This window comes from Gymnodraco acuticeps, unplaced genomic scaffold, assembly GCF_902827175.1.
Source record: "Gymnodraco acuticeps unplaced genomic scaffold, fGymAcu1.1, whole genome shotgun sequence".
NCBI classification, from domain to species: Eukaryota; Metazoa; Chordata; class Actinopteri; order Perciformes; family Bathydraconidae; genus Gymnodraco; species Gymnodraco acuticeps.
Window position 1 is genome coordinate 41474 of NW_022989942.1, and position 24130 is coordinate 65603.

Below are 24130 nucleotides of genomic sequence, written 5' to 3' on the forward strand. Positions count from 1 at the left end.
ACCCGCAACAAACATCAGGTGACAGCTAAACTCATCCAGTTTAATTTTAATCCGAATTAGGGAAACTTCAGCGGGGGTAGGGAAATATCAGTACTTATTTTTACTTATTTTTTTTATTTTTTATTTTTTTAAAAACAAAATCCAATTCAATAATCCGTAAGTTTATTAAACACAGTGTGAATGTAATATTCTGCCACCACCCTTCCCATTTAATAGCTCAATTTCTTGAGCTTATGGTGTGATTAACAGAAAATACAAGTCTGTGTTGTTAAACATTCCTCGTGTGCCCTTCACCACAGGGGGGAGGGGAATTCTGTTGATGAGCAATAAACTACCTTATTCTCAATCAAAACCACTATGCAAATGTAGTGGTAAAACTGCTCAACCGACTGAGAGCAGAGATATTAATTAATTTAATTAATTCTAAGAACGGAATCTGCTGAAGAGTAATAACCACATTATTCTCAATCAACAACCACTATGCTAATTTAGTGGTGCTCTGCCCTCCCCGATCCGGAGAGCAGAGACTTTTAATGAATTCAGTACCCTTTATTTTAACAACAGCCAAATTCAACAACCCCTCAGTTTATGAAACACAGCGTGACGTAATATTTCGTATCACGTTTCCCGTTAATAAGAGTTCTGTTTAGTTCCAAAACTCATAATGGTGCGATTTAAGAAGATACGACACTGTGCTTTGTTTATCCTCGTGTGTGCTGCTCCCCACAGGGGGGGGGGGGGAGGGGAATTACCCACACCCTGCACCCGCAGCAGCAACAGGAACATTTCGAGGCGAGTTGATTTAACTAGTTAAACCGTTGAAATCTCCAGAATTCGGCGATTCGTTTCAGTACAAATCTTTACATTGCTTTTAAAACCGAAGTTCCACATTACTGATGCCCTCTTTAAGGTCTCTCCGAATATTTGCCGTGCACACACACAGAGGAAACCAAAAATATTGCATCTATCTGTTCCACAGGTAATTTTATACCGTCAATCACAGAGTCTGGCGAGGCAATGTCAAAATATAGATTTGAAATTACACTCACCAGCTCGACGATTTGTTGGTAACAGTTCGTGACGCCAATTGTGAAGTAAAAACTTCTTTGCAGCAATGTTGAGCGCATCATCAAATGAGGGAAACTGGATTCGCCTGTCAATACACTGATATTTATTGAGAGCCTGAACGGCCGGAGAGTTCACAGCATATCACAGTTCTCATGTAAGATCCCAGCAAACTCTGAAGCCTAAAAGCGCCAAGCACCCAACTATACAGACAAGAAGAGGAGGGCCCTAAAACACGCGGGTTTTCCTTTAATGCATGCCAGATGTCGAGACAAAGACTCGTTGCATTGTAAACCCACATGAGCCAAGCTTCTCCCCCACAAGACATCAGATGACCTCTTGACCTGTGTCTTCCTGAGAAGCTATGGATCACATTACAGGCAGGAATACACTTCAACCATATTAAACAGATTCCCGAGGACAAATCACTAAACTCTATATACTTTAACAAGACCAAAATATTCCTTTACAACAAGCATCATAGGCTATGTGTAATTCGTGGCACAATTCAAACGGGGTCGAAAGATAATCTTTCTCTCGCCATTGATTCAATACATAATTTTTCCGAAATAAGGTCCACCGGAAGGGGAGGGACTTCGCCTCTCTATGGAGAGGCGAAGTCACGCCCATCTACTTCCGGACCATGGGACCCCGGAAGCGAAAAATTTACATTGAATTCAATGGAGAGAGAACACATATCTTTTGATCCCGTTTGAATTGTGCCACGAACTACACATATGATGTTTGTCAATCTTAAACAATCATTTCCAGGTCAAAAAAGTCACATTTTGTCGTAAAACTGCTGAAATATAAGACTATGAAAAATACGCTACTACAAAGACTACAAATCCCAAATCCCATTCTGGGTCGCGTAAGTGATGTCACAGGCATGCTCGGTGATTTATAATAAGACTCGTAATTAAAGCGAAGAAGAAGAAGATCTCATAACTGATTTATTCCCTCCAATAAATTATAGATCGCTAAAAATAAATTCACTTTCACAAGATGCCTGTGTGCTTTGTACCAGGTTGTAGTCATAAAAGTGATCATACCACTTGCTCCTTCTATCGATTCCCGTCTGATGAAAGGACCAGGAGTCGCTGGATCAGACATATCAGGTAATATCATAGGTAATATACATGTTGTGCATGTTCATGTGCATAGTCAAGTTAGCTACCTAGCTAGTAGCGACGAGTAGCGAGCACGTTAGTTAGCATTACATTACTTAGCCTTGTCATTTTTAGTAGCCTTACCATTAAGTTATTATTTTATTACATGAAGTAAACCAAAATGTTAAACAGTAACCAAACATGATGGTAAGTATTTCGTGAAACATTTGAAGAGTAGCCTACTGCGCCCTCCACCGGGTGCTAAGGAAGCAGTTCAGGGAGAGTCGAAGGCAGGCAGGGAGCTTTGCATGACATTCTTCTGGACGTGTTTCATTGTGATGACAATCTGTTTGCAGTGTGCGAAAAAGTGCACGTCCCACCGTCCGGGACGGGTTATTCACAACATTGGACAAGTAGATTTTTAAATTGACTTGTCCAATGGACAAGTGACATTTTTCGCCGCTATTTATTGACAAATTATTGATAAATTCAGCTTACAAAAGGCATAACTCATTCGCAAATTGTCCGTGTCCGCCGTTGTTGTTTGCAACCGCTTTACGTTTTTTTACTCACTTACGTCGTGTCGTAAAACTGTGTGAAAATGAAATATGATGGCGAAGAAGAAGGTTCTAGTGGCCCCAAGAGGGCAACAAAAGATTTCTTTCTTTTCTAAGAAGGTTTGTACACATCATTCTCACAGTTGTAAAATGGTGTGTTACATTAACAAGGAAAATAATTGAAATAAATTATGTCCGAAAATAGTGGATTAAGTGCTTGAAAGGGGACTTTTATTAATCCATTACATTACATTGCATTTAGCTGACACTTTTATCCAAAGCGATTTACAATCCCTGTGGGGAAATTCAGTAGGCAACAGGGTAAGGGTGAAAAACAGGACAGCACAGATTCACACAGGTTCATCAAATCAAAAATAAAATCGAAGATAAAAATAAAAATAATGAAAAACTATTAAATAAGAAATTAATAAAAATAATAATAAAAAAGGGGTAGACCTATGTAAAATACTTTTTTCTTTTAAAAGGGGGGGATTGAAAGGGGCTCTTTATGTACCAAGGGGCTTGAAAGGGGCATATCAAATTATTTCAGAAAAAAACCCCAAAAAATGCAGAAAGGTTTGTGGGGAGTCTACGAGTACCTAACATTCATGTTGACAAAAATCTATAATTTGTCTGCAAGAACAGGAGTCTGAACAACAGCCTGAACATGCTGAAACGAGCCCTCAGAAAGTCCCAGAGTGTGAGCAGAACGATGGCCCCCCCAGTCACGAGAAAGTCTCTGCTAAAAGGCCATGTTCCGTTATCTCACCAATGGCTGGTCCATCTAAAAAGGCCAAGAGTGACATCGCCCTGACACCCAAGAGGAAAAGAACATTCATTGAGACTTGGAAAACCCAGTTTCCATGGGTAAGATGTGTGGACGACATCATGTTCTGTGAGGTCTGCAGAGAATATCCATCCATTGCTGACCACAGCAGTAAACTGTACGAGGGTGTCACAGGGTCAAAACGCATTGAGACACTTCAGTCACACGAATCCAGCAAATATCACCTTCTCTGCATTCAAAGGAAAGAGGTCACAGAGAAAGGCACAGGGCCAATGTTTGTGGCTCTCAAGAAGCAGGCAGAAAATATGGACGACCAACTGAAACCCATGTTCAACACTGCGTTTTATGTCGCCAAACAAAAGTTGCCTTTCCGTTCATTTGAGGGCCTCATCGAACTTCAAGAGAAGAATGGCATTAAAATGCCTACACAGTACCGGAACGATAAGGGGTGCAAGGCATTTGTGCAGGCCATTGCAGAAGTCGAGAAGGACAGAGTTTCTGAAGACCTCAAGGCTTCAAGATTCTTCGCTCTGATGGGAGATGGATCCACGGATATATCTGTGACAGAACAGGAGAATGTATATGTTAGGTAATTATTATTTTTGAATTCTTTTGTAAGTCTTATTTAAGTTACATTTTATCTCCAAAAGGGCCTTTTGTTTATGAGTAATTAATTCACAATCATTTTATTGATGAATTTTATTAGTTTAAATTTTCAGTTAACTTAAAAGTTTTTAACAGGTAAAGTATATACATAAATTGTTTAAAGCGAATGAAGGTGAAGTTGCTTTTTAGTGTTCTTAGTCTTAAAAAAAGGTGAAGGCAACACTGGTGTGGGAAGGTTTATATAAGATAATCATTTAAAAAAATGTTATTGCACTTTATTGATGTACTTTATTTATTTTCTATCTTCAGGTATGTCAAAGATGGACTTCCAGCGACAGAGTTCATTGACATCATGGCTGTAAAGTCAGCTGATGCTAATGGTGTTCTGGCAGCTCTCCTCGAGGCACTACATCATGTCGACCTAACAGATGGAGACATAAAGAAGAAAATAATAGGCTGCACATTTGATGGTGCCAGCGTTAACCAAGGTGCCAAGGGAGGAGTTATTGTGAAGTTGCGGGAATTGTTGGGGCATGTGCTCATTTCGATTTGGTGTGCTCCACATAAGCTGGAGCTGTCGCTCCTAGATGCCACCAAAGCCACTGACTTCATTGACATCGTAGAGAAAGGAGTGGACCCCATCTACAGATTCTACTATGGATCTGGTAAACGTAGGAGGGAGGTGAACGCCATATCAGCCGTTATAGACGAGGATCCTGTCTATTTCTCAGCACCCTGTGGCACTAGGTGGATGGCGTCAAGACTCCGGGCATACAAGGCTGTAATAAAAAATTACAACTCCGTCATCCTACACATGGAAGAGGCTTCAAACAGAAAAACAGACGAAGGAGCTAAGTGTGTGGGGTACTTGAAGGTACTGAAGTCTGCAAAGTTTGTTGATGGGCTCCACTTTATGGTAGATGTCTTGGAAGTGTTGGCCAACGTGAGTCTGGCATTCCAGAGTAATGATCTGTTCATTTATGATGTTGATGTAAAGTTGTGTGAGGCCAGGATCAAGTTGGAAGGCCTTAAGCATAATAGAGGTGATGTCTACACTGCCTACATGGCAACCTGCAAGGATGGCAAGTTTGACAGTAAGAGCAATGGACACATCACTTCACTGAAAGGAACAGGTATTCCAGAAACAGTGAAGAATTCCTTCTTGGAGAATTGTGTGAAGTTCCTAGAGAAGAGATTTTCCTTCCTGAAGGATACCCCTTTCAGTGATTTCCATGTTCTTGACCCCAGGAACGTCCCAAGATCAGACGCACAACTAGCTACATATGGTGATGTTCAGGTTATGAACATGGTGACCCACTTCGAGTCCGTTCTCAGTGAGGAGGAGGTAATAATAATAATAATAATAATTTCAATTTATATAGCGCCTTTCACGAAACCCAAGGACGCTTTACAATGGGAAGTAACAAAACAAAAAGTAATAATAAAGAGACATAGGCTGAAGAAAACAAAAACAGGAACAGGTTGCTGAGTACTGTATATTAGTTGAGGCCAAAGGCCTGAGTGAACAGATGGTAACCAACATCCCTAGACAGTGGCCAGCTCTCAAGGCCAGACTGAAGTACAGGCAGAGGCAGCCCGCCAAGGAGGTCATAAGTGACCTTCTCACTGAGAACCACCCAGATGTGAAGGACGTCCTGGTTCTGGTGTACATGATGGTCACCCTTTCTCCCTCCTCTGCTGCCGTGGAGCGTGGATTTTCCCTCATGAACCTCATAAAAACATCCAGAAAATCCCAGATGACCAATGAAACTCTGGGGTCACTCATGAGGGTCAGCCACATCACCACCACAGTGGCAGAGTTTGACCCAGAGCCAGCCATCCAGAAATGGAAAACATCTGCTAAGACCAAGAGGTATGTCAAAGCTGCCCCAAAGCCTGCTGCAGTGAACAGCAACTTACCTGTGCCTGTTGCCCCATAGCTCGGTGTGAGGAGAACCACTGGAGTGCTGCCCCACAGTTCGGGAGACAGCTGCAGTGAACAACCACCCTGAGCCTGAAGCCATACCTTTCTGCTAGCATGTCTACTAGTCCCACAGAGGAGAAAACATTATATTGTTAGTACTTAGTTGTTTTATCTTATTATTTTATATCTGTCATTCATTTGATGTGCCTTGATGGTAGAAGTTCAGAAACCAGACACTGTGAACAATATGAACAAATAAACAATAAAATGTTTCCTACAGTAACCTAGATTCTTGTGTGCTTTATGTTGATATGTAATCATATTTAAAATAGGTGCAGCAATGCATGCACAAAGTATAGATATGGACAAGTGAAAAATGTATTCGGACAAGCACATTTCCAAACTCACTTGTCCATGGACAAGTACTCTCTAAAAACTTTTTCTCACACTGGTTTGTTGGAAAGACAGTCGTTGTGTGCTTATTGAGAGAAAATTGTTAGAAGAGATAATTATTCAAAGTGTTGTTACTTTAAAGTGTTGTTACCCTTTTTCTCTTTTATTTTGTTTACCTCACCTGTAACTGCTGAGACGTTGAGGAACATGCACACTGACCTGCTCTGGCAACCTGATTTCCACTGTACGTAATAGTATTTGGTTATGGTATATTATTTATATACATCAAAGGCACAATGCACCCCCCAGAGACACACATGCATTGAGTGTGATATTTTGCATAGGTCATGTGAAATCATCTTTACATACTAGAAAACTGTAGGAGCGGCAACTTGTTTTGAAATAGAATTTTTAATATCCGATAATAAAGTTGATCTGTTTTCTTTATTCTTCTCTCTTCCCAGCTCCATCCATCACCATTCTCTGTTCCTGCAGGTCCTGCTTGCTAATCAATGCTCATATGTTTTTACACAATTACAAATAAAGTCATTGTATTGTATGACATGAAGTTGTGCTTCATTCGGAGTCAATAATAAATTCATTCTGCCTTCAACTGCGCAATGATTGTGGACTGCACCGACATCCATGTAGCTGCCCCCCAGTAAGATGAACCAAGCAAAGAGGGTCACCATCATGCCCAAGGACATCCAGCTGGCCCGCCGCATCCGCGGAGAGAGGGCTTAGACTGACCTGAGACCAGCACACCCAAACACACGGCTCTTTTAAGAGCCACCTACATTTTCAAAGAGTTGCAATCCTACGTTATTATAATGATTAAACTGGTTCATGTATCACTTAGTTTACTGAACCGTGATGAATGAAAGTGAAATGAGTGAGGTAGTGGTTTACTGAAGTTACAAAGACATTAATATATGAGTAACAGGTCAGTGTAAACACAAGCTTCTGTCAATTATGGATCATTCAAACTATTTATATAAAAATATGTAATAAAGTTCTAAAACAAGTATTCGGTATATTCCTTGATAGCTTTTGGAGAAGGTTGTTTTTAAGTTTACTAAAATCTATCGTTTCAACTGTTTCACTTTATAAAAAGGGAACAGGTGAGTAGAGCATCATTGAGTTTCTTATTCTGTCAGTAAATTATCCAAATGAATGTTTTTCATTATTTTAGTCAACCATAAACAAATTGATTGTACCTTTTAATGATGACCTTACATGGTCGGCAAAGTTAAATTAACTTCAGAAAATCAAATCTGTTCTGAGAAAAAACTAATAAATGTTTAAAGATAGGAACTTGCCATCCCACTGAAAAACAGTCCGTAGAGATTTAAAGGCATAGTTGTAGTTCAATCCAACGTTTCATTTGGAAAGAATATATATATTTTTCAAAGTCAACTTTATTGTCAATCTTACTCAGTTTGAGAGATCAAAAAGATGTTTAAATAAAATTATACAATTTACAGATATGTATACAAATATATATATCCTATATACACCATCATGTATAATGATGGTGTATGATGTAGAAGGAAGTGTGTTAGATAACAAGTAAATATAGAGTTACATACAGATCCATGTTACAGCAAAAGATGGAATAACTCAGAAGCACGCAGTATAATAATAATTACATGCAACAATTAAATAACTGCTCAGCATCTCCACCACAATCCCAATCTGCTGTGTCCTGTTTTCCTCCCCTCTGCATAACACCCCATCACACATACGAAACACAACGCAGAGTCCGAGGGTGTTAAGAGTATGTTTATTGAAATGTCCTCCTCTCTACTGGCCAACACAGGGAGCATATGCTGGGTGTAGAATTGTTCCAGGAGGAGGAGATTTCCATGCCATGCAGGGTCTTTGGGGATGGGGATGATGATCGCCTCCTTCGTGGTCCACACAACAAAGTAGCAGAGACTCCGGTCTGTGATATGCAGCTGCCCTTGGACCTGATGCCAGTATGGGTGATTCTCCTTGAGAATATATGACCCACCCTCCTCACGGAGACAGAAGGATGGTAACTGGACTGCCTCCGCGTGGTCATGTTCCTCTGGCTGTGTGGACACTTCACCTCCAGCAGGGCAGATGGCTGCACAAGTCCATCGGGTGATGCTCCCAAAACACCCGACTCACTCACAAAGAGACCAGACTCGATTCGAACACTGTCACTTGATAGGCCTCCACAAAAGCCTTCACCCCTTCGGCTTCGTTTACAACCCCCAAGTTGACAGTTGGCGATGTCTCTGGCCAGTGGGTTGTATGTCTACTCTCGCTGTTGGTAAAGTTGAGACACCGGCTGGACTACTTTTTAAGTGCCAGGCTTCCTCCACTGGCACTCAACATCTGTGGAGCTGATCTGCCACATGGCAAATATTGCCAATGCTGCAGCGTGGCTGCATTTGTACATCTCCTGTGCACAATCACAGACAGCGCTCTGCATCGCGCCATCGTCTCCCATGCAGATCTGTAAAAATAAAGTAAATACCATTTGTTAGCATGCTATAATAGATTGAATGAGCAATAATACAAGGATGGTCCGGATCTGGGGGTGGGAGGGTTTATTTTTCCATAGTTTTGTCCTCTTGTCTGTTGTTATTGTTTGTTTTTTCTGTATTTTTTGTAATTTGTGTTGTATTGGTTGTGATTGTACATTGTATTTTTCTAAATGTGTATGAATACATTTTTGAAAAACATTTGATCAACAATAAAAAAGGATTTGGTCAGGATCTAGACTCAGTGTGTAGTTTATTAATGAATCAATGCTCTCTACATTAGGAAAACACATACCAGTGTACCAGAGGGAGTCACACACAGCTGTGCCTAGATAACCAAAATCCTTGAATCTACACACAGCAAATAAAGTCAAATGACACAACGAGAAAAAGGAGATCACACATACAGTATAATCGATATAAAACTGGCCGCTTCAATCTGAAGAGCAACTAAAACAAAACACGGGAGTGTACCTTGTTCTTGTGAACACTAATGTTATCCACAGCATACACAGAGACCACGAAGTTCTTAAGGAGAAAACTAGTTGCTAAAACAAAACACGTTAGTGTACCTTGTTAGCTAATGTTAGCTAGCTGACATTAACGTTAAACATTGCACTCATATTACTCACCGAAACCTTGTAAAGCCGGTCCCGCATGCTGGCTCTTGCAGAACCGACTAACTCCCCTTTCATATAGGTACAGCTCTCAACTTGCCCAGACTTGTAGTGATTTTCACCTCGTAAAATAATTGTATTCTCATTCTGAAAGAATGTGGTGAAATGTGCTAACGTGACGGCCATCTTTATGTTGGTGACGCGTATTGTGCGAGACCAGAGACCTGTAGTTCACTGAGCGGTTTCACACAAACAAATGTGTAACTTCACAGTTTTACGACACATTTTTATTTTTTTGACTTGCAAAATGTTCTATTAAATTGACAAACATCATATGTGTCATTCGTGGCACAATTCAAACGGGATCAAAAGATAACCTTTCTCTCTCCATTGACTTCAATGTATAATTTTCCGCTTCCGGGGTCCCATGGAGGCTTTCGAAAGGGGAGGGACTTCGCCTCTCCATTACGCTACTTCACTGTGACTGGTCAATTGCTTCAGTGGGAGGGACCAAATGCAGCTATTTAGACCAGCACAGACACAGTATGTTTAGAAAAAGGGGAAACCTTGAAGAGAGAAGCATTTGAATCCAACAGAAGCTGCATAGTGTGAGGAGAAAAGTCATTTTACTTCAAGAAAATATGAAGTGGCCAGCAATTTTTGTCTTGCTGAGCATATGCTCACAGGTAAAGTAACGGACTAAAATGTGTTATAGTCATTTTGATTATTTCATTTCAGGCTCAGAAATCCTGTTTTAAAAAAGGAGTGATACAATGTTACAGTCAAGTAGTAGGAACTTGAATTTCATATAAAGCCATAACCGTTTTTATTTTCTTATCTACATTTGCAGGCTGCAGCACAAGGTATGTATTTTATATTTTACCATAACTACACTGCACTGCAGATGGTAATATCATTTTCATATGAGAATGAAAGGGCACACAATATTGATGGTATATATATATATCTGTAAATGAATCAATTTCTCAGGGTGTAAAAAAGTAGGCTACTTAAAAGATGCTCTCTCATCAGATATCGAAGTATCCGTGTTCTCTGCAACATCGAAGAGCGCGATTCTCAGATGGACCAGGGTCTACGGAGCCAGCTCATACAAGGTCATCGCCGCCCCCCAGAACTCCCCAGGCAACCCCGTTGGTTATGCCGTGTTTGGTCCACACACAGTGATGGGCACCATCAACTCTCTGTCCCCAAACATCATGTATACATTCACAGTTGCAGCTCTGGATAATGCTCAAGAGATACTAAACATTGGAACTATCGATTCTTCCTCAGGTGAGGAAACCTTGTTATGTTAAAGCACTTAACTGAGTGTTTTATTCTTGTTTAGTTTCATCACACACAAAAAAACGTTCCGGTGCATGTGTTTTAGTTAAGTTAGTACAGTAGGCCTACCGTTTTATTCTGTGATATTCGGGCAAACTAATTATATATATATACACAAAGTATTGGGACACTCCTTAATCATTGAATACAGGTGTTTCATTCAGTCCCATTGCCACAGGTGTATCAAATCAAGCACCTAGCCCTGCAGTCTGCCTTTACAAACATTTGTGAAATAATGGGTCGTTCTAAAGCACTTTGAGCACCAGGAAAAGTGCTTTATAAATGTAATTTATTATTAAAGAGCTCAGTGAATTTGAACGTGGTACTGTAATATGCCACCGTTGCAACAAGTCAGTTCGTGAAATGTCTTCTTTCGTAGATATTCCACGATCAACTGTAAGTGTTATTATTGCAAAGTCTAAGCGTTTAGGAGCCACAGCAACTCACGTAAAGACCACGTAAAGTTACAGAGCGGGGTCGCAGAGTGATTAAAAGTCGCCAAAGCTCTGACTCGATAACTGCGGAGTGCTGCCACTGGAGTGCTGCCATGCAGAGCATTGGAAGCAGTGGAAACGTGTTCTGTGGAGTGACGAAACACGCTTCTCTATCAGGCAGTCTGATGGACGAGTCTGGGTTTGGCGAATGCCAGGAGAACGTTACCTGCCGGACTGCATTGTGCCAACTGTAACATTTGAGGGATAATGCTATGGGTTTGTTTTTCTGGTGATTCTTAATGCTTCATCATTTTGGACAATTATATGCTTCCAACTTTGTGGAAACAGTTTGGGGAAGGCTCTTTTCTGTTCCAGCATGACTGTGCCAGTGCACAAAGCATGGTCCATAAAGGCCTGGTTGGATGAGTTTGGTGTGGAAGAATTTGACTGGCCCGCACAGAACCCTGACTTGAACACCTTTGGGATGAACTAGAACGGAGATTCTCCAAAATCTTGAAAGCCTTTCCAGAAATTAATATAGCTGCAAAGGGGGGGACCAACTTAATGCCCAATAATTTGGAATGGGATGTCATAAAAACTCCTGTAGGTGGCTCAATACCTTTGTCTATAGTGTATATACACATTACAGTCAGAATGTTTTTTTAACCATTTGTTATCTGAATAACTAATGTAACGTGTACATTTAAACGCTTAAATAGTACTTTGATGATAAGCAGAGGAGCACAATAGTCACTGTTAGTGCCTCATGATTTAAATAAGCCTTTAATAATATATAAAAGTATTAAAACAAATAGTTTTTTTATTACATTCAGCATTCAAATTGACGTACTGTTGCAGACACAAAATAAATATTTTTGCCCTGAAATCTGGTGGTAAAAAGATGGATTGCATTGCCAACTACCGCTGGGAAGGTGTAGTATCTTGTCAAATTGTATTTCTTGTGAATCTTTTAGCTCCTGAGGTGATGGATCCCCTCCTGACAGTGAAGTCAAAGGACAGCAAGACTTTTATCGTGTCTTTCAGCTTGAAGACCGGGGCGACATCTTACATCATACGATTGCAGAATCCCAACCGCTTCATCAGAGAAAACATCGTGTCCTCCTCCCCCGCTGAGATTGAGTCCCTCGACCCGTACACAGAGTACTCACTCGGCATCATGTCTGTGAACAGTGGAGGTCAGAGCCAGCCATCTTCCCCTGTGACTGCAAAGACAGGTACTGTTGTAGCGTTTGTGTCCATAATTCAAGATTGAGAAACAAAACCTCAAATGTATTCAGTGGGTAAACAATTAACCCCCAAGGGCTGGATTATAGCAATGAGTCACATATTCAGTAAGAAACAATATGCGCTGTTCTTCTCCGTCTCCATACCCTGTAGAAGTCACTTGATCTCCTTAATTGTCTCTTAGCAGAGTATACAGTTCTGTCATGGAATTATACACATTATCTTCAGTTTTTGTGCAAAAAGAATCCAGGGTTTTTCTTACCGCTCAATGGCTTAGGGTCTTTCCAGTAAAGACGGTAAGTATACTGGACCCTTCTCTGTTGAACACAATAGGAGGACCTGATCCTGAGAACATGGCTGGCACCTCTCTACTCCATCCCCAGGCCCAGGAGTTCAAAACTTTTAATCTCAATCAGATCCGATCAGATTTTGAAATCCCATGTTTTGTGATCCAGGATCAGACAACTCGGCCAGACTTTGTCCCAGTAGTTCAAAGCAATTCAGGATAGGATCACTCTGATCCAGATTACGACTTTTCAAGATGACTAGATCCTGAATATCAGTGATTTAATCCTACCGATCTCCATCTAGTGGATATGAAAAATAATACAAGGAAGACAAGAGACCACGTTGCAAAGACATCTACAATGTCTAATTATATTTTTTCATTTGAAAGGTGATGACAGATGATGGACTTTTTATTGTTGAAGATATTTTTACTTTAATCTAAATTACATTTGTGATTGACAATATTTGTTGTGATACTTTAATGAGCATAAACATTTATGTCATCAACATTTGGTTGAAAACAAAATAGGCCACCACAAACATGACCAAAAATAAAATGTATTTCCCATGAAGGCTAAATTGTGTATTTCAGTTAACAAACTTTGCCATCTTATTTAAATTGAAACATATTTTAAAATAAATTGTACAGTACGTTTTTGCTCTGGTGATCCACTGGAGATCCGCCCCTCTGGTGGGATCAGGATAATCCAGTTTGTTGATCAAATTGATCCCAATCCTGTGTTTCCGGTTTGACTACCCGTTTTGAAGATTTGATCCAGATTAAAGCTTGGATTTCCTGATCTGATTGGATATCAAAGTGATCCTAATCCTGTTTTTTGGTTTTGAACTACCCAAAATCCAAATCTGTTCAGATGAGGATTAAAAGTTTTGAACTCCTGGGCCCAGGGGACTATCTGATCCACATGAGTAAAAAATAACATGCTACAGGCAGTCTCATCGTTTTTGTTGGCCGTTTGCCATTATTCACCTCTGATTTGATTTTGCTTCCTTGAATGAACAACATGAAAACTATGATTTTCATTTTGTAGTTGGTGCATAAAAGTCTGAAGTGGCTGATACTTGGGTGCAGCCCACATTCTGACATCACTGCTTGGATCTGTGACTACTGACAATAAAAAAAAATGTGATTCACAAAAAGCAAGGGCTTGACTAGGACTGCTGTAAAACATACCAGAAACATGACTCAAGATATTTATTCCCTTAAGACTTGGCTTCAAAAGCATACATCTTACATTACAAGTAAGCAACAATCAAAGTCAAGAGAAACATATTTACTCAAAGTACAGTCGCCCTAATCTCTTCATAATGTTAAACTTTGTCCCCCTCCACAGTGTTGCCCCCTCCTCAGCTCTCCGCCTCCTCTCCCAGCAACAACAGCATCACTGTGTCCTGGGCTCCTGTTGCCAACGCTGTCCAGTACAGCCTGTCTCTGTACAAGTTTGCCTGGAACACCACCATCATCAAGCACAACACTTCCAACACCAATTGGATCGTCTCCGGCCTGGATATGGGCTCAGTCTACGTCATAAAGGGTTTCGCCTGGGACCCCGAGGGCCGCCAGGGAGAGGACAGTCTGTACATCGACCAGATGACAAGTAAGCGTGCACCGAGACTCTTTTCTGTGTGGGAAATACCCATGATTGCTCCTATAAGTATATAGAGTCCATGTGCCTTTTTTTTAATTGATCATGTAAGAAATATTATACATGTAGTGATAAGAGAAAATATTAACTAGGCTTGCAATTTTAAATAAACTTGTCACAGAACTTTTTCTAGTGTGTAAAAACATATATCTTCAAATGATTATCACGGGATGTAGCCTCTATAAGCTACATAAAACATGACTGAAGTTGTTTGAAATAGTATTAAAACTCTTTGTTCTGTGAAATCTATATCTAAGAACGGCAGCCATCTGATGAATACAGTATTATTAGTAATAACATTTTCCTTACGAAACATTACTGGTAAGAGTAATTTAGAAACTATTACTCTAATTATACTACTCCTCTTATTAGTGTGTTTTTATGTGTACTTTTATTTAATGCATCATTGGGCATGTTTTCACAGGACCTGCTGTGCCATCTATTGCCAATGTCTCCATGGTGATGAATAACGGTTTGGCCGGTATCTCAGTGTCCTGGGAACGGGATGAGGGGGTCTTTGGGTCCCTCCAATACCATGTGATGAGCGACCAGAACCTCACCTGTAACTCCACATCCAGCTCCTGCACCCTGTCTCCAGTGGGCTGCGGAGAGGTACACACCGTCCGGGTCAGCACCTCCGACGAGGCCGGGCCCAGCGATCCATCCGGCCCCGTGGTGTTCATCACCTGTGAGTATTAGACTACATTTATTTCCGATCCCACTTGTGAACTATCTGTTTTTAATAGGGCACCGTAGACATATAATGAGCAAGCCATAATAATGCAAGGCGTATTGGACTAATCACAAGATACTGTATAAGTGTTGGTTGGAAGTTATTTAGTTCATTACATCTTATTTAGCATCACTTTTATCCAAAGTTCCTTACACTTCGATGCCATAAATGTGACTACAGGATCAATTTGAACCTCTGATCCTTCCATTAATGGATTATCAAAATGGTTTAATTTGAAAGTTGACTAGAAATCTATTCGTCTTTGCATATTTATGATCTGTTTACAAGACAGCTATAAGATGATTCAATCTTCACATTCTCTTCAAACATAAAATACATAAAAAGCTTTTTCTTCCCATCAAAAGAAGTCTTAATTTTCTCATCAATTTAATAGATTAAATCTAATATGCAATGAAATAAAACATACTTTGAACATACACCTCGCTACAAGAGTTATGATCACATTTAGTTGTTTAATGAGAAACATTATTATGTTATACGTAGAATTCTAACATTAACACATTAGTGCTAGATATGGATAAAAAAAATGATGGCAGCATTAGTTTGCTCTGAAACCCTCAGTCATTAAAATATGACTAAACTCCCTGCTGTCCTGTCCGTCAGTCCCCTGCCCCCCACAGTCTCTGGCTGTTGTGGAGTCGACAGAAGGAAGCTGCACGCTGACCTGGGACACGGTGACTCACGTCAACAGCTACACAGCCTTCATCAAGAGAGGAGACGGTGCAGAGGAGAGCTGCAACACCACCAGCAGGAGCTGCACCTACAACTGCACATGTGGCCACACATACCTGATGTCTGTGATGGCCTTCAACCAGGCTGGCAGCAGTCCTGAAGGACAGGTTCTCAACTACACCACCTGTAAGTAGCCACTGAGGGGACAGATTTGAATTCATGATTTTCTGTGTATCACACCCCCTGTGTGTCTTTCAGTGCCCTGTTGTCCAGAGGGTGTATCTATCTCCACCGTGAGCACTGACACGTTTGAGATCACGTGGACGGTCTCTCGGGGGGCAGAGCTGTACCAGACTCGAGCTGCAGACAGTTCAGAGGTCATCCTGTGTAACGACACGGCTCCGGTGTGCGCCCTCTCTGACCTCAGCTGCGACAGTTCCTACAGCGTGGTGGTGACACCCTGCAACGACATCAGCGGATGCAACCGGGCATGCAAAGCTCACACACAAATCACAGGTAGGAAACGTGTGCCCACATGTATCCAGCAAATATCCAGTTACATTTTGAAGTTGTAAAGTTTTCCACTTTATTTCATTTTCAGATTTCCCATTTAAACAGCAGTTAAAAAAAAGTTTTGAATGACTTCAAATGCTTGATATCTAATATTATTAACTAGACTGGTCATCAGAGAGCTAAACAGTATCTTTTAAAACTACACATAGGCCTACATCCATTCCTCATGTACTGTATGTGGAGTAGTCTCAAAGGTTTGATCATGCTCTTAATTCCTCTTTTCCTCCACCCGTCAGCTCCATGCATGCCGATGAATCTGATGTTGACTCAGAGAAACTCCTCCTGCTTCAGTGTCAGCTGGACTCCAAACAACAGGCTTGCTAATTACACCGTGACAGCGTCGGGAGATGACGGCACACGCACCTGCAACACAGACGGAAACAGCTGCGACATCACTGACCTTCCTTGTGGCGCTAACTTTGAAGTCAGCGTCATAGCAACCAGCCCCGCAGGCTTGGGTTTACCCAGCTACTCTGAATTGTTGGAAACAGGTGAGTGGTCAAAAGTTGTGATTGAACCATTTTATTATAAAGCACGGGCAGGACTTAAAAACAACAATATAATAGCATGCTAGTGACGTGTAGCGCCACCTACAGCCTCAAGAACACCTTCAGGGTTCCTCAGCACGGAATACGAACACAGATATATTTGTAATAAAAACTGATTTCTTAGTTAATATCAAGCTGTCTTTTGCTCTTTTCTGCTGTAACGAATGTAAATGTCCCCTCTGTGGGACGAATATAGGGATTCTGATTTTGATACAGATGGTAGTTTTGTGTTCCACTCCTCAACACCACATTTATCATCCTCTTCTACAGGACCGTGCTGCCCGGTGGATCTGACGGTGGATCAGGTGACGCAGGCAATGAGCAATGTGTCATGGTCTCCCGCTAAAGGGGCGCATACATTCATCACTTCCCTAACATCAACGCGTGGTCACGCCCGCTGCCACACCATGGACTCCCACTGCCTCATGGGATGCATCACCTGTGGGACCAACTACACCGTCACCATGGAGGCGATCAGCCACAGCGGGCGCCGGTCAAACTGCTCCTATGAGGGCTTCTCGTCCAGTGAGTGATTGGGTTTTCTTCCAATGAAAAGAAAATACATTGCAACTGTAGTGTATCTTCCAGAAAGCACTGACATGACACTTTTATTATAAAAAAAGAATCAATACATATCTAAAACGATTGTTTATGGTATGTATCTATATAAAAGTAGGAATCTGTTCATCATTTTCAATAAAATTGGATTTGAAATGCTTTTTATATTTATTTGTACAAAAGGGGTTCTCACATTTTTGTAGTTCTTTTTAAGATTAAAAAAAAATCTGAGGACAAGCCTCCAAAGTAAAAACATAACTAAATGTTTAAAAAATGTAGCTGCTATAAAAAAACTATAAATAGTTTTGTAAATTACTGACTAATGTAAGCCTACTTCTATTAATCTAACCATTTAGCATTATCTTCGTGGCCCAATAGATGGCGCTCTGACACCCACACTAAACAGTAGAGTGCATACCCTTTTTGTAAAACAACAAAATACACTTTAAATTCAAAGCCATTTTTTGACTGCTTTGTTCATGTGCGTCAGGATTAACATTTGACAGATAGGTGAAATATATGTTCCAAAAATTAAAAAATGTGTTGTCATGCTCTCTTTGAAAGGGCTGGTTATCTTTCAGACATTAAGGCGAGACACGGTAGGCAAAAACATTGTTTTTCAAGTACTGGTCAATTTTGAGATTTTGAGCTATTTTGATTCCATAACATGTTTTCTTTCAGGCTTTTGGAAGGAAAACGTACAAAATACACATTTAAGTGTTTATGTTACTATAGTTTGTCTATTTGCGTCTGTAGATTTCTCCTAAATTCACCAAAAGTTAGCATTCATAAAGTACCGCGACCGCTGTGTGCACCATGTCAACAGGTATCGCTGGAAAGCTGTGTCTCTCCTGCACAATCTCATCAGATCCAAATATGGTCATTTCCTTTAAACCAAGAAACGAAATCTCATTGGCTCGTGTCAATTTCTGACAACGTGATTCGTTCAGATGCGTCACGTGGTGTGCTAAAACACTTCCTGGCTAGCTTTCAGCTAGAAATTGAAATCTCAAAATGCCAAAAGAACGGCGAAAAAAAACGTTCACAGAAAAGACGACAACAATTGTCACTTGCACGAAGCAAGGTTATAAAAAAAAAAATGACCCTGAACATGAAATACCTTCACGGAGTGCGTCGATGCGCAAGCTGTCATCCAAAGAACAGGAGGGTTTAGCTAGCGCCTCACTGCAATCTTTAAAGGTCGTTTTCTCAAAATGAGTTTTTTCTCCTACTCTGAGTTCGAAATTTCAACATCAGTAGCACGTACATACACCAAACCTTCCAGTTATATTCCTATCAATATTATGAAGGCTTTTACAGAAGGGTTTGTTCATATATAATTCATAGCCTGAATTATACAACATTGTATACCTAAAAACATGGCCAAAATGGATATTGTAGGGCTGTTGACAATATTTTCTGATTTATGGAGTGATGAAAAGAGATATCCAATATCCCTTCTTTAAAAGCCTTAGATACTAATATGACTACAAAATGAAACAAGAATTTTGAATCTGGCTATATCCAAAGTTAACAGATTTCGATTCCTGAAATGTATTAAAATATGTGCATATTTAATGAGATAATAGATAATTTGCTTATTTAAACATGCTATTTCAGAAAACTTGTAATACAAAAGACAATTGCCTTATTGAAAGTAATTAACTGGAGAAATTTCTAGCTGATACCTTTAAGTTAAAAAAAATACCCTATTCACCTGGGGTGTCTCGCCTTAAAGCCACTGCAGAAACCTCACTTCATGTCTCTCTCGCTCCCTCAGGTGCCTGCTGTCCATCAGGCGTCCGGCTCTATGGGATGGCCCACAGCTCTCTGCGGGTGCACTGGCGCGGTGCTGGCAGCAGCCACAGCTATGTCACAGAGCTGGTGGGCAGCAGGAACAACTACACCTGCACCGCCTCCCCCTGGGAGAGCAGCTGTGATGTTCCCAACATCCAGTGTGGGGATGTCTACACTGTGGTGGTGGCTCCGCTCTCACCAGAGGGCAGCAAAGTCCTCTTCTGCGCCCAGAGGATCTACTCGGGTAAGATTGTGACATCTCTCACAGTTGTTTATGATGATAAATAATATAGGAATTTAGTTTGGAGCCAATGTGTCCTTTTGTTTGTTATATTAAAAGTTAACCCTCTGTTTATGCTCTTAACGGAAAAGTTTTAGCACTAGTGATTTTATGTCTTTCTGTATTCGGGAGCACAACAGCAGTAAAGACGATTCAAGCACCACAGGACAAACAAGGTGGCATAGCTAAATCATTTTAAAAGTGATTGACAGCATTTTGACTGAATTTCAATCCTTTTTTCCCCCTGCCCTCTCAGTCTCTTGCACAGGTAGCAACCTTGGTACAGGTGAGTGTTATAATATGCAAAAATATATTTATAACTATTTTAAATTCCACCGTAACCACCCAAACAATTATTTAACTTAAGAAGTAAAATTATTTTTATTTTTCTCTAATGTCATTTCAACCTGTTGTTCTGCAGTGATATACAGAGGAAAGAGAAGCGTGGACTAGATATGGTAAGTAAAAATACGACAATTATACAGAAATATATTACGCCTCACCTGTAGTGGAAGCTGTACATAGCAGCAACTGCTATAGTGGTTGACTAAAGACGCAAGCATAACGTTATGTGAAGCCAGTGAGCTTGCCTCTTTGAGACCAGCTTTTAATGATCTTTTTTAAACTTCACAATATATGTGACACTAAAGCCTGTGTTATTAAAGCAACACAGGCACGACATGAAACGAGAACAGAAAGAAAACTCTATTGATATTTCTTACAGTAAGACATAATAAAGTATATTATACATGTTCAGGTATAATGATGATTCCCTCTGCTGGTCACAATAAAACATTATTTTGCTCAAGATCTGAAAACTTTGACTTGACACTCTGCTGTTATAAGATGTAACAATTTACTTAATGAATATACATTTCTTCAAACTGAATGTGACTGAATCTCTTCACCACAGACGCAACACCTCCGTCCTCCTTTTTCTGCTCTTCCTCCTTCATCAGTCCCGCACCACTGCAATAAAGCCAACTCATGGATGAATAGAAGAAGGACTTGCCTGCACTGGACAACATGCCTGTGTGTTGTCCAGTGGTGATAGTGAAATCATTTTAATAATACATTTGTATGTGTTTTTATGTCTGTATCACTGATAAAACAATACCCCTCTGTTCCCTAAACTATCTTGATCAAGCACTCTAAGAGAGTGCATATGTTTGCTGCTCATAATAATTATCATGAGGCAACATGTACAATGTGGACATGAAAAGTGTTAAAAGTACCTCATGAACAAATCACCATATTGGCAAAAGAGTAACCGTGCCCAAGCAGACCTTGAAGAATATGTTGCCCCTTCATTTTCTGAATAATTGGATGGTTGGCCAAAAAGTAAATAGTAATTGTAGGTCCGCCCCAATTAGGAAGCCTCCTGGTGATCTGTGTCACCTCATCATGTGTTCTCAGGATGAATTCAACTGTTTGTGATATGTGTCTCTGTTGTTGTGACCATAGATCAGTAAATAAATAATTCCTTGCATCATTTTTGTGATGTGTGGTTTATTTTGCCCAAAGATTTGTGCTTCAAAATCTTGTTTTTATGCTGTTTGGTGCCAAATTGTGGCGGACCATAACTAAGTGTACCTACTCCAATACTTTGACTCCACTATAATCCAAAGGCTAATGCTTTTAACTTCCCTCAGCTTCAGATCTATCCATCAGATTCAATTATAATACAATATATATTATACCGAAAACAGGCCTTTATATAATGAGGTCTTTTACTTGTCTTGTTTGTCAGTAGTGTTCACATTTACTTTCTATCTTTCTTAGCTTAAAGAATAGTGAACTAAATTGTTACCCGGCCACACTTTGAACATTTTATTTTCCTGCTACAAAGAAAGTTGTCCGGCAGGAAGTGCTTTTGGCCAGTTTTCATAACTGGTGTAAATGCTCAGACACCTTGGTGAAAATGAATCCTAGTTGTGAAACTGAAACTAAGGTAAATCAGGCACATTTGCTTCAGTGTGTTGTTCTGACCCCCAGGGCAATTTACTAACAACATTAGTCCTTATTTAATTTAATATGTATTCACTCTTAGACCAGCAGGGGTACCAAATCAATGCAGACGGCTGCAATAAGTACATTAATTAACTGTCTCATCGATGTTTGTCTGTATGAATATGATAATATTAACAATCATATTATTCCTATCGGCTGTTAATCACTGTTATGATTCACATATTCAGTGTTATTATTAAATAAACTATATTTTTTGGAGGAGTTAATGATGAATGTTCCTCAAGATGCTTGCTCACCCTCCTTGAAATTTGAAAGATAAGTAATTACTATCATATACCAAAATAATCAAAAGAACAGTTCAGCGCCCCACAACTTCATTGCAAACAGTTACAACCTTGACTTTACAACTTTACCCCCATGCCCTCCCACGGCGCCGGGCATGGGGGGGTCCCTGGTCCCTGTTGCCCCCCCTAGAACCGCCCCTGCACCTGGGCTGTGTGTGGATACAATAACAGAGAAAAAATGAATTTCCCATAAGTGATTAAAAAAGGTTCTTCCTCTCCTTCTGAACTGTTAAAGAATAGTGTCACTTCATTAAAGAAGTGACTAACTTCATCAATTAGGGTTAAAAAACGTGTATTCAGCTAAAACATATACATCGCTGCAGTTATTATCCAGTGGAAAGTCCTTACCTACTGGCCTAGTTAAATCAAAGTGGTTACTTTCTTTTGGCTGGGCAGTGTAGTTTTACACACCGTCTTATTTGACTTTCTCAGGACTTGAAACTGTTTTTTGGGGGCAGAACCCCACAAAGAAGAAAAATATTATACACACGTAAGGTCATCATCTTAACAGTTTATTATTCTCATCGACTCATCCGTGAGCAGAGCATCAAGTTGGCATGCCTATAACAGCTGAATGTGGCGATTGATCAGCAAAATGCCTCACAAACTTATTAAGATTTAAAGCTTTAGTGCGTTTTGATTCAATGCTGAGTACAGCCAAACTTGACAGGCTCTTCTCTGTCATTGTAGACCGCAAACAGTGGCGGCGCCAGAGTATTTGTGTTGGGTAATCTATGGTAGGGCTAACCCATACAGTGGTGGGGCTCAAGTTAGTATTTGCAATGTAATTACATACACGCTCCCCTTGACAGTGAAACGCCACTCGTGAGGTTTAGATTATTTTCCTGTCTCAATCCAAATTGAACTGTATGAAATAAAAAGGCACATTTGTCTTGTAGTAAATAAAAAGGGCGACCTGGAGCCAATCCTGCAATTTTCCCACAAGTGAAAGAGTTGACATGCTGAAAACCCAACCCCTGCAGGGGTCTGGGGGGATTCTCCCCCAGGAGATTTTTTAGAATACTAACATAAAATACACATTCTGGTACTCTCTTGAGAAGAAAAATAAATACATCTATTACTTCACGACATATTGAAAAAAAAAATGAATGGTGTTTTTTGTTACTTTGTTCTGAAAGCTGAACCTGCTGCTCCTCACAGAGAGAAGAGGCTGTGTGAATTACTTTACATTGTGGATAAGGGAGGATAGCCCCCATTGTTCTGTGTGTCAAAATGAAAGACAGCCCACAGACCTATCAATCATCAAACCGTGGGGTCTTATTTCATTACGTGTTGATTTCTATCAACACGTAATGTTGTATCGATGTATCGGGACTTCCTGCAACAACACCACGCCGTTATCGTGATTCTGTTTGGCCAGAAGACATTATCAAAGATGTTCTATTGAGAAGACGATCACTACGTGACAAAAGTTTTCAAAACCGTTTCTAGTCTTCGGTATTTCCAGACAAGTGGCTACTGAAATCAATCTTACTAACTGCTGTCTGTGCAATTTACTCCGCGCGAGTTGGCGGACTTTATTTTGCTTACCTTAACATCATTTTTCATGGTGGGACTAAGCCATTTCTTGGTATGGCTGTAGCCTACCCCAGCCATACCCTGGCGCCGTCACTGACCGCAAATACCTCATTCCTTCCGTCTACTTGGATCCGAAATGCTTCTCGTTTTGCGCTGTCCCCCGTTCAAATGAAATCGCCGCCAATCATATTTCCACGCTCGTTCCAGGGCCGGGGGAGGGGTTACAAGGCTCACGTGTTGTGCTGCATTCACTTGCACTCGGACATTAGATATTTTCTCTCGTAAATGTCCGATGAGCCACAACTTTTTTTTCAAAACAAAGCTGCCAACTGGGGTGGCAGCTGGGGTGGCAAGGCATTTTTCTGAGGTGGCAGCTGCCACCCCGTGCCACCCTGTAGAACCGCCACTGCCGTGATACTGGCTGGAGAGATGATAGTCCCACCAAACCATTCGGTTTTTTGGCGCACAGTTACATCACATCCGGACAGTGGTAGTTCTGTTTTAGACCACTTGTCTATCTTTTTTTAATCTATGGCTCTGTTTTATTT

The 24130-nt window shown here is 40.5% G+C and overlaps 2 protein-coding genes across 2 annotated transcripts; both read left to right on the top strand.

Annotated features, from left to right (window-relative positions):
- The first annotated feature begins 2795 nt into the window (after positions 1-2795).
- Positions 2796-6457, top strand: LOC117542433 (zinc finger protein 862-like). The gene is made up of 3 exons (XM_034210091.1): positions 2796-4107; positions 4434-5469; positions 5657-6457. The coding sequence occupies exons 1-3, from the start codon at positions 3503-3505 to the stop codon at positions 6062-6064; spliced, it is 2049 nt and encodes a 682-aa protein (XP_034065982.1). The 5' UTR covers positions 2796-3502; the 3' UTR covers positions 6065-6457.
- Positions 6458-10137: 3680 nt separating this feature from the next.
- On the top strand, positions 10138-20987 carry LOC117542483 (fibronectin type III domain-containing protein 7-like). The gene is made up of 14 exons (XM_034210184.1): positions 10138-10257; positions 10422-10434; positions 10604-10864; positions 12324-12584; positions 14235-14498; positions 14971-15234; positions 15904-16158; positions 16231-16488; positions 16782-17036; positions 17364-17618; positions 19432-19692; positions 19985-20014; positions 20150-20186; positions 20642-20987. The coding sequence occupies exons 1-13, from the start codon at positions 10213-10215 to the stop codon at positions 20179-20181; spliced, it is 2454 nt and encodes an 817-aa protein (XP_034066075.1). The 5' UTR covers positions 10138-10212; the 3' UTR covers positions 20182-20186; positions 20642-20987.
- Positions 20988-24130: the final 3143 nt, after the last annotated feature.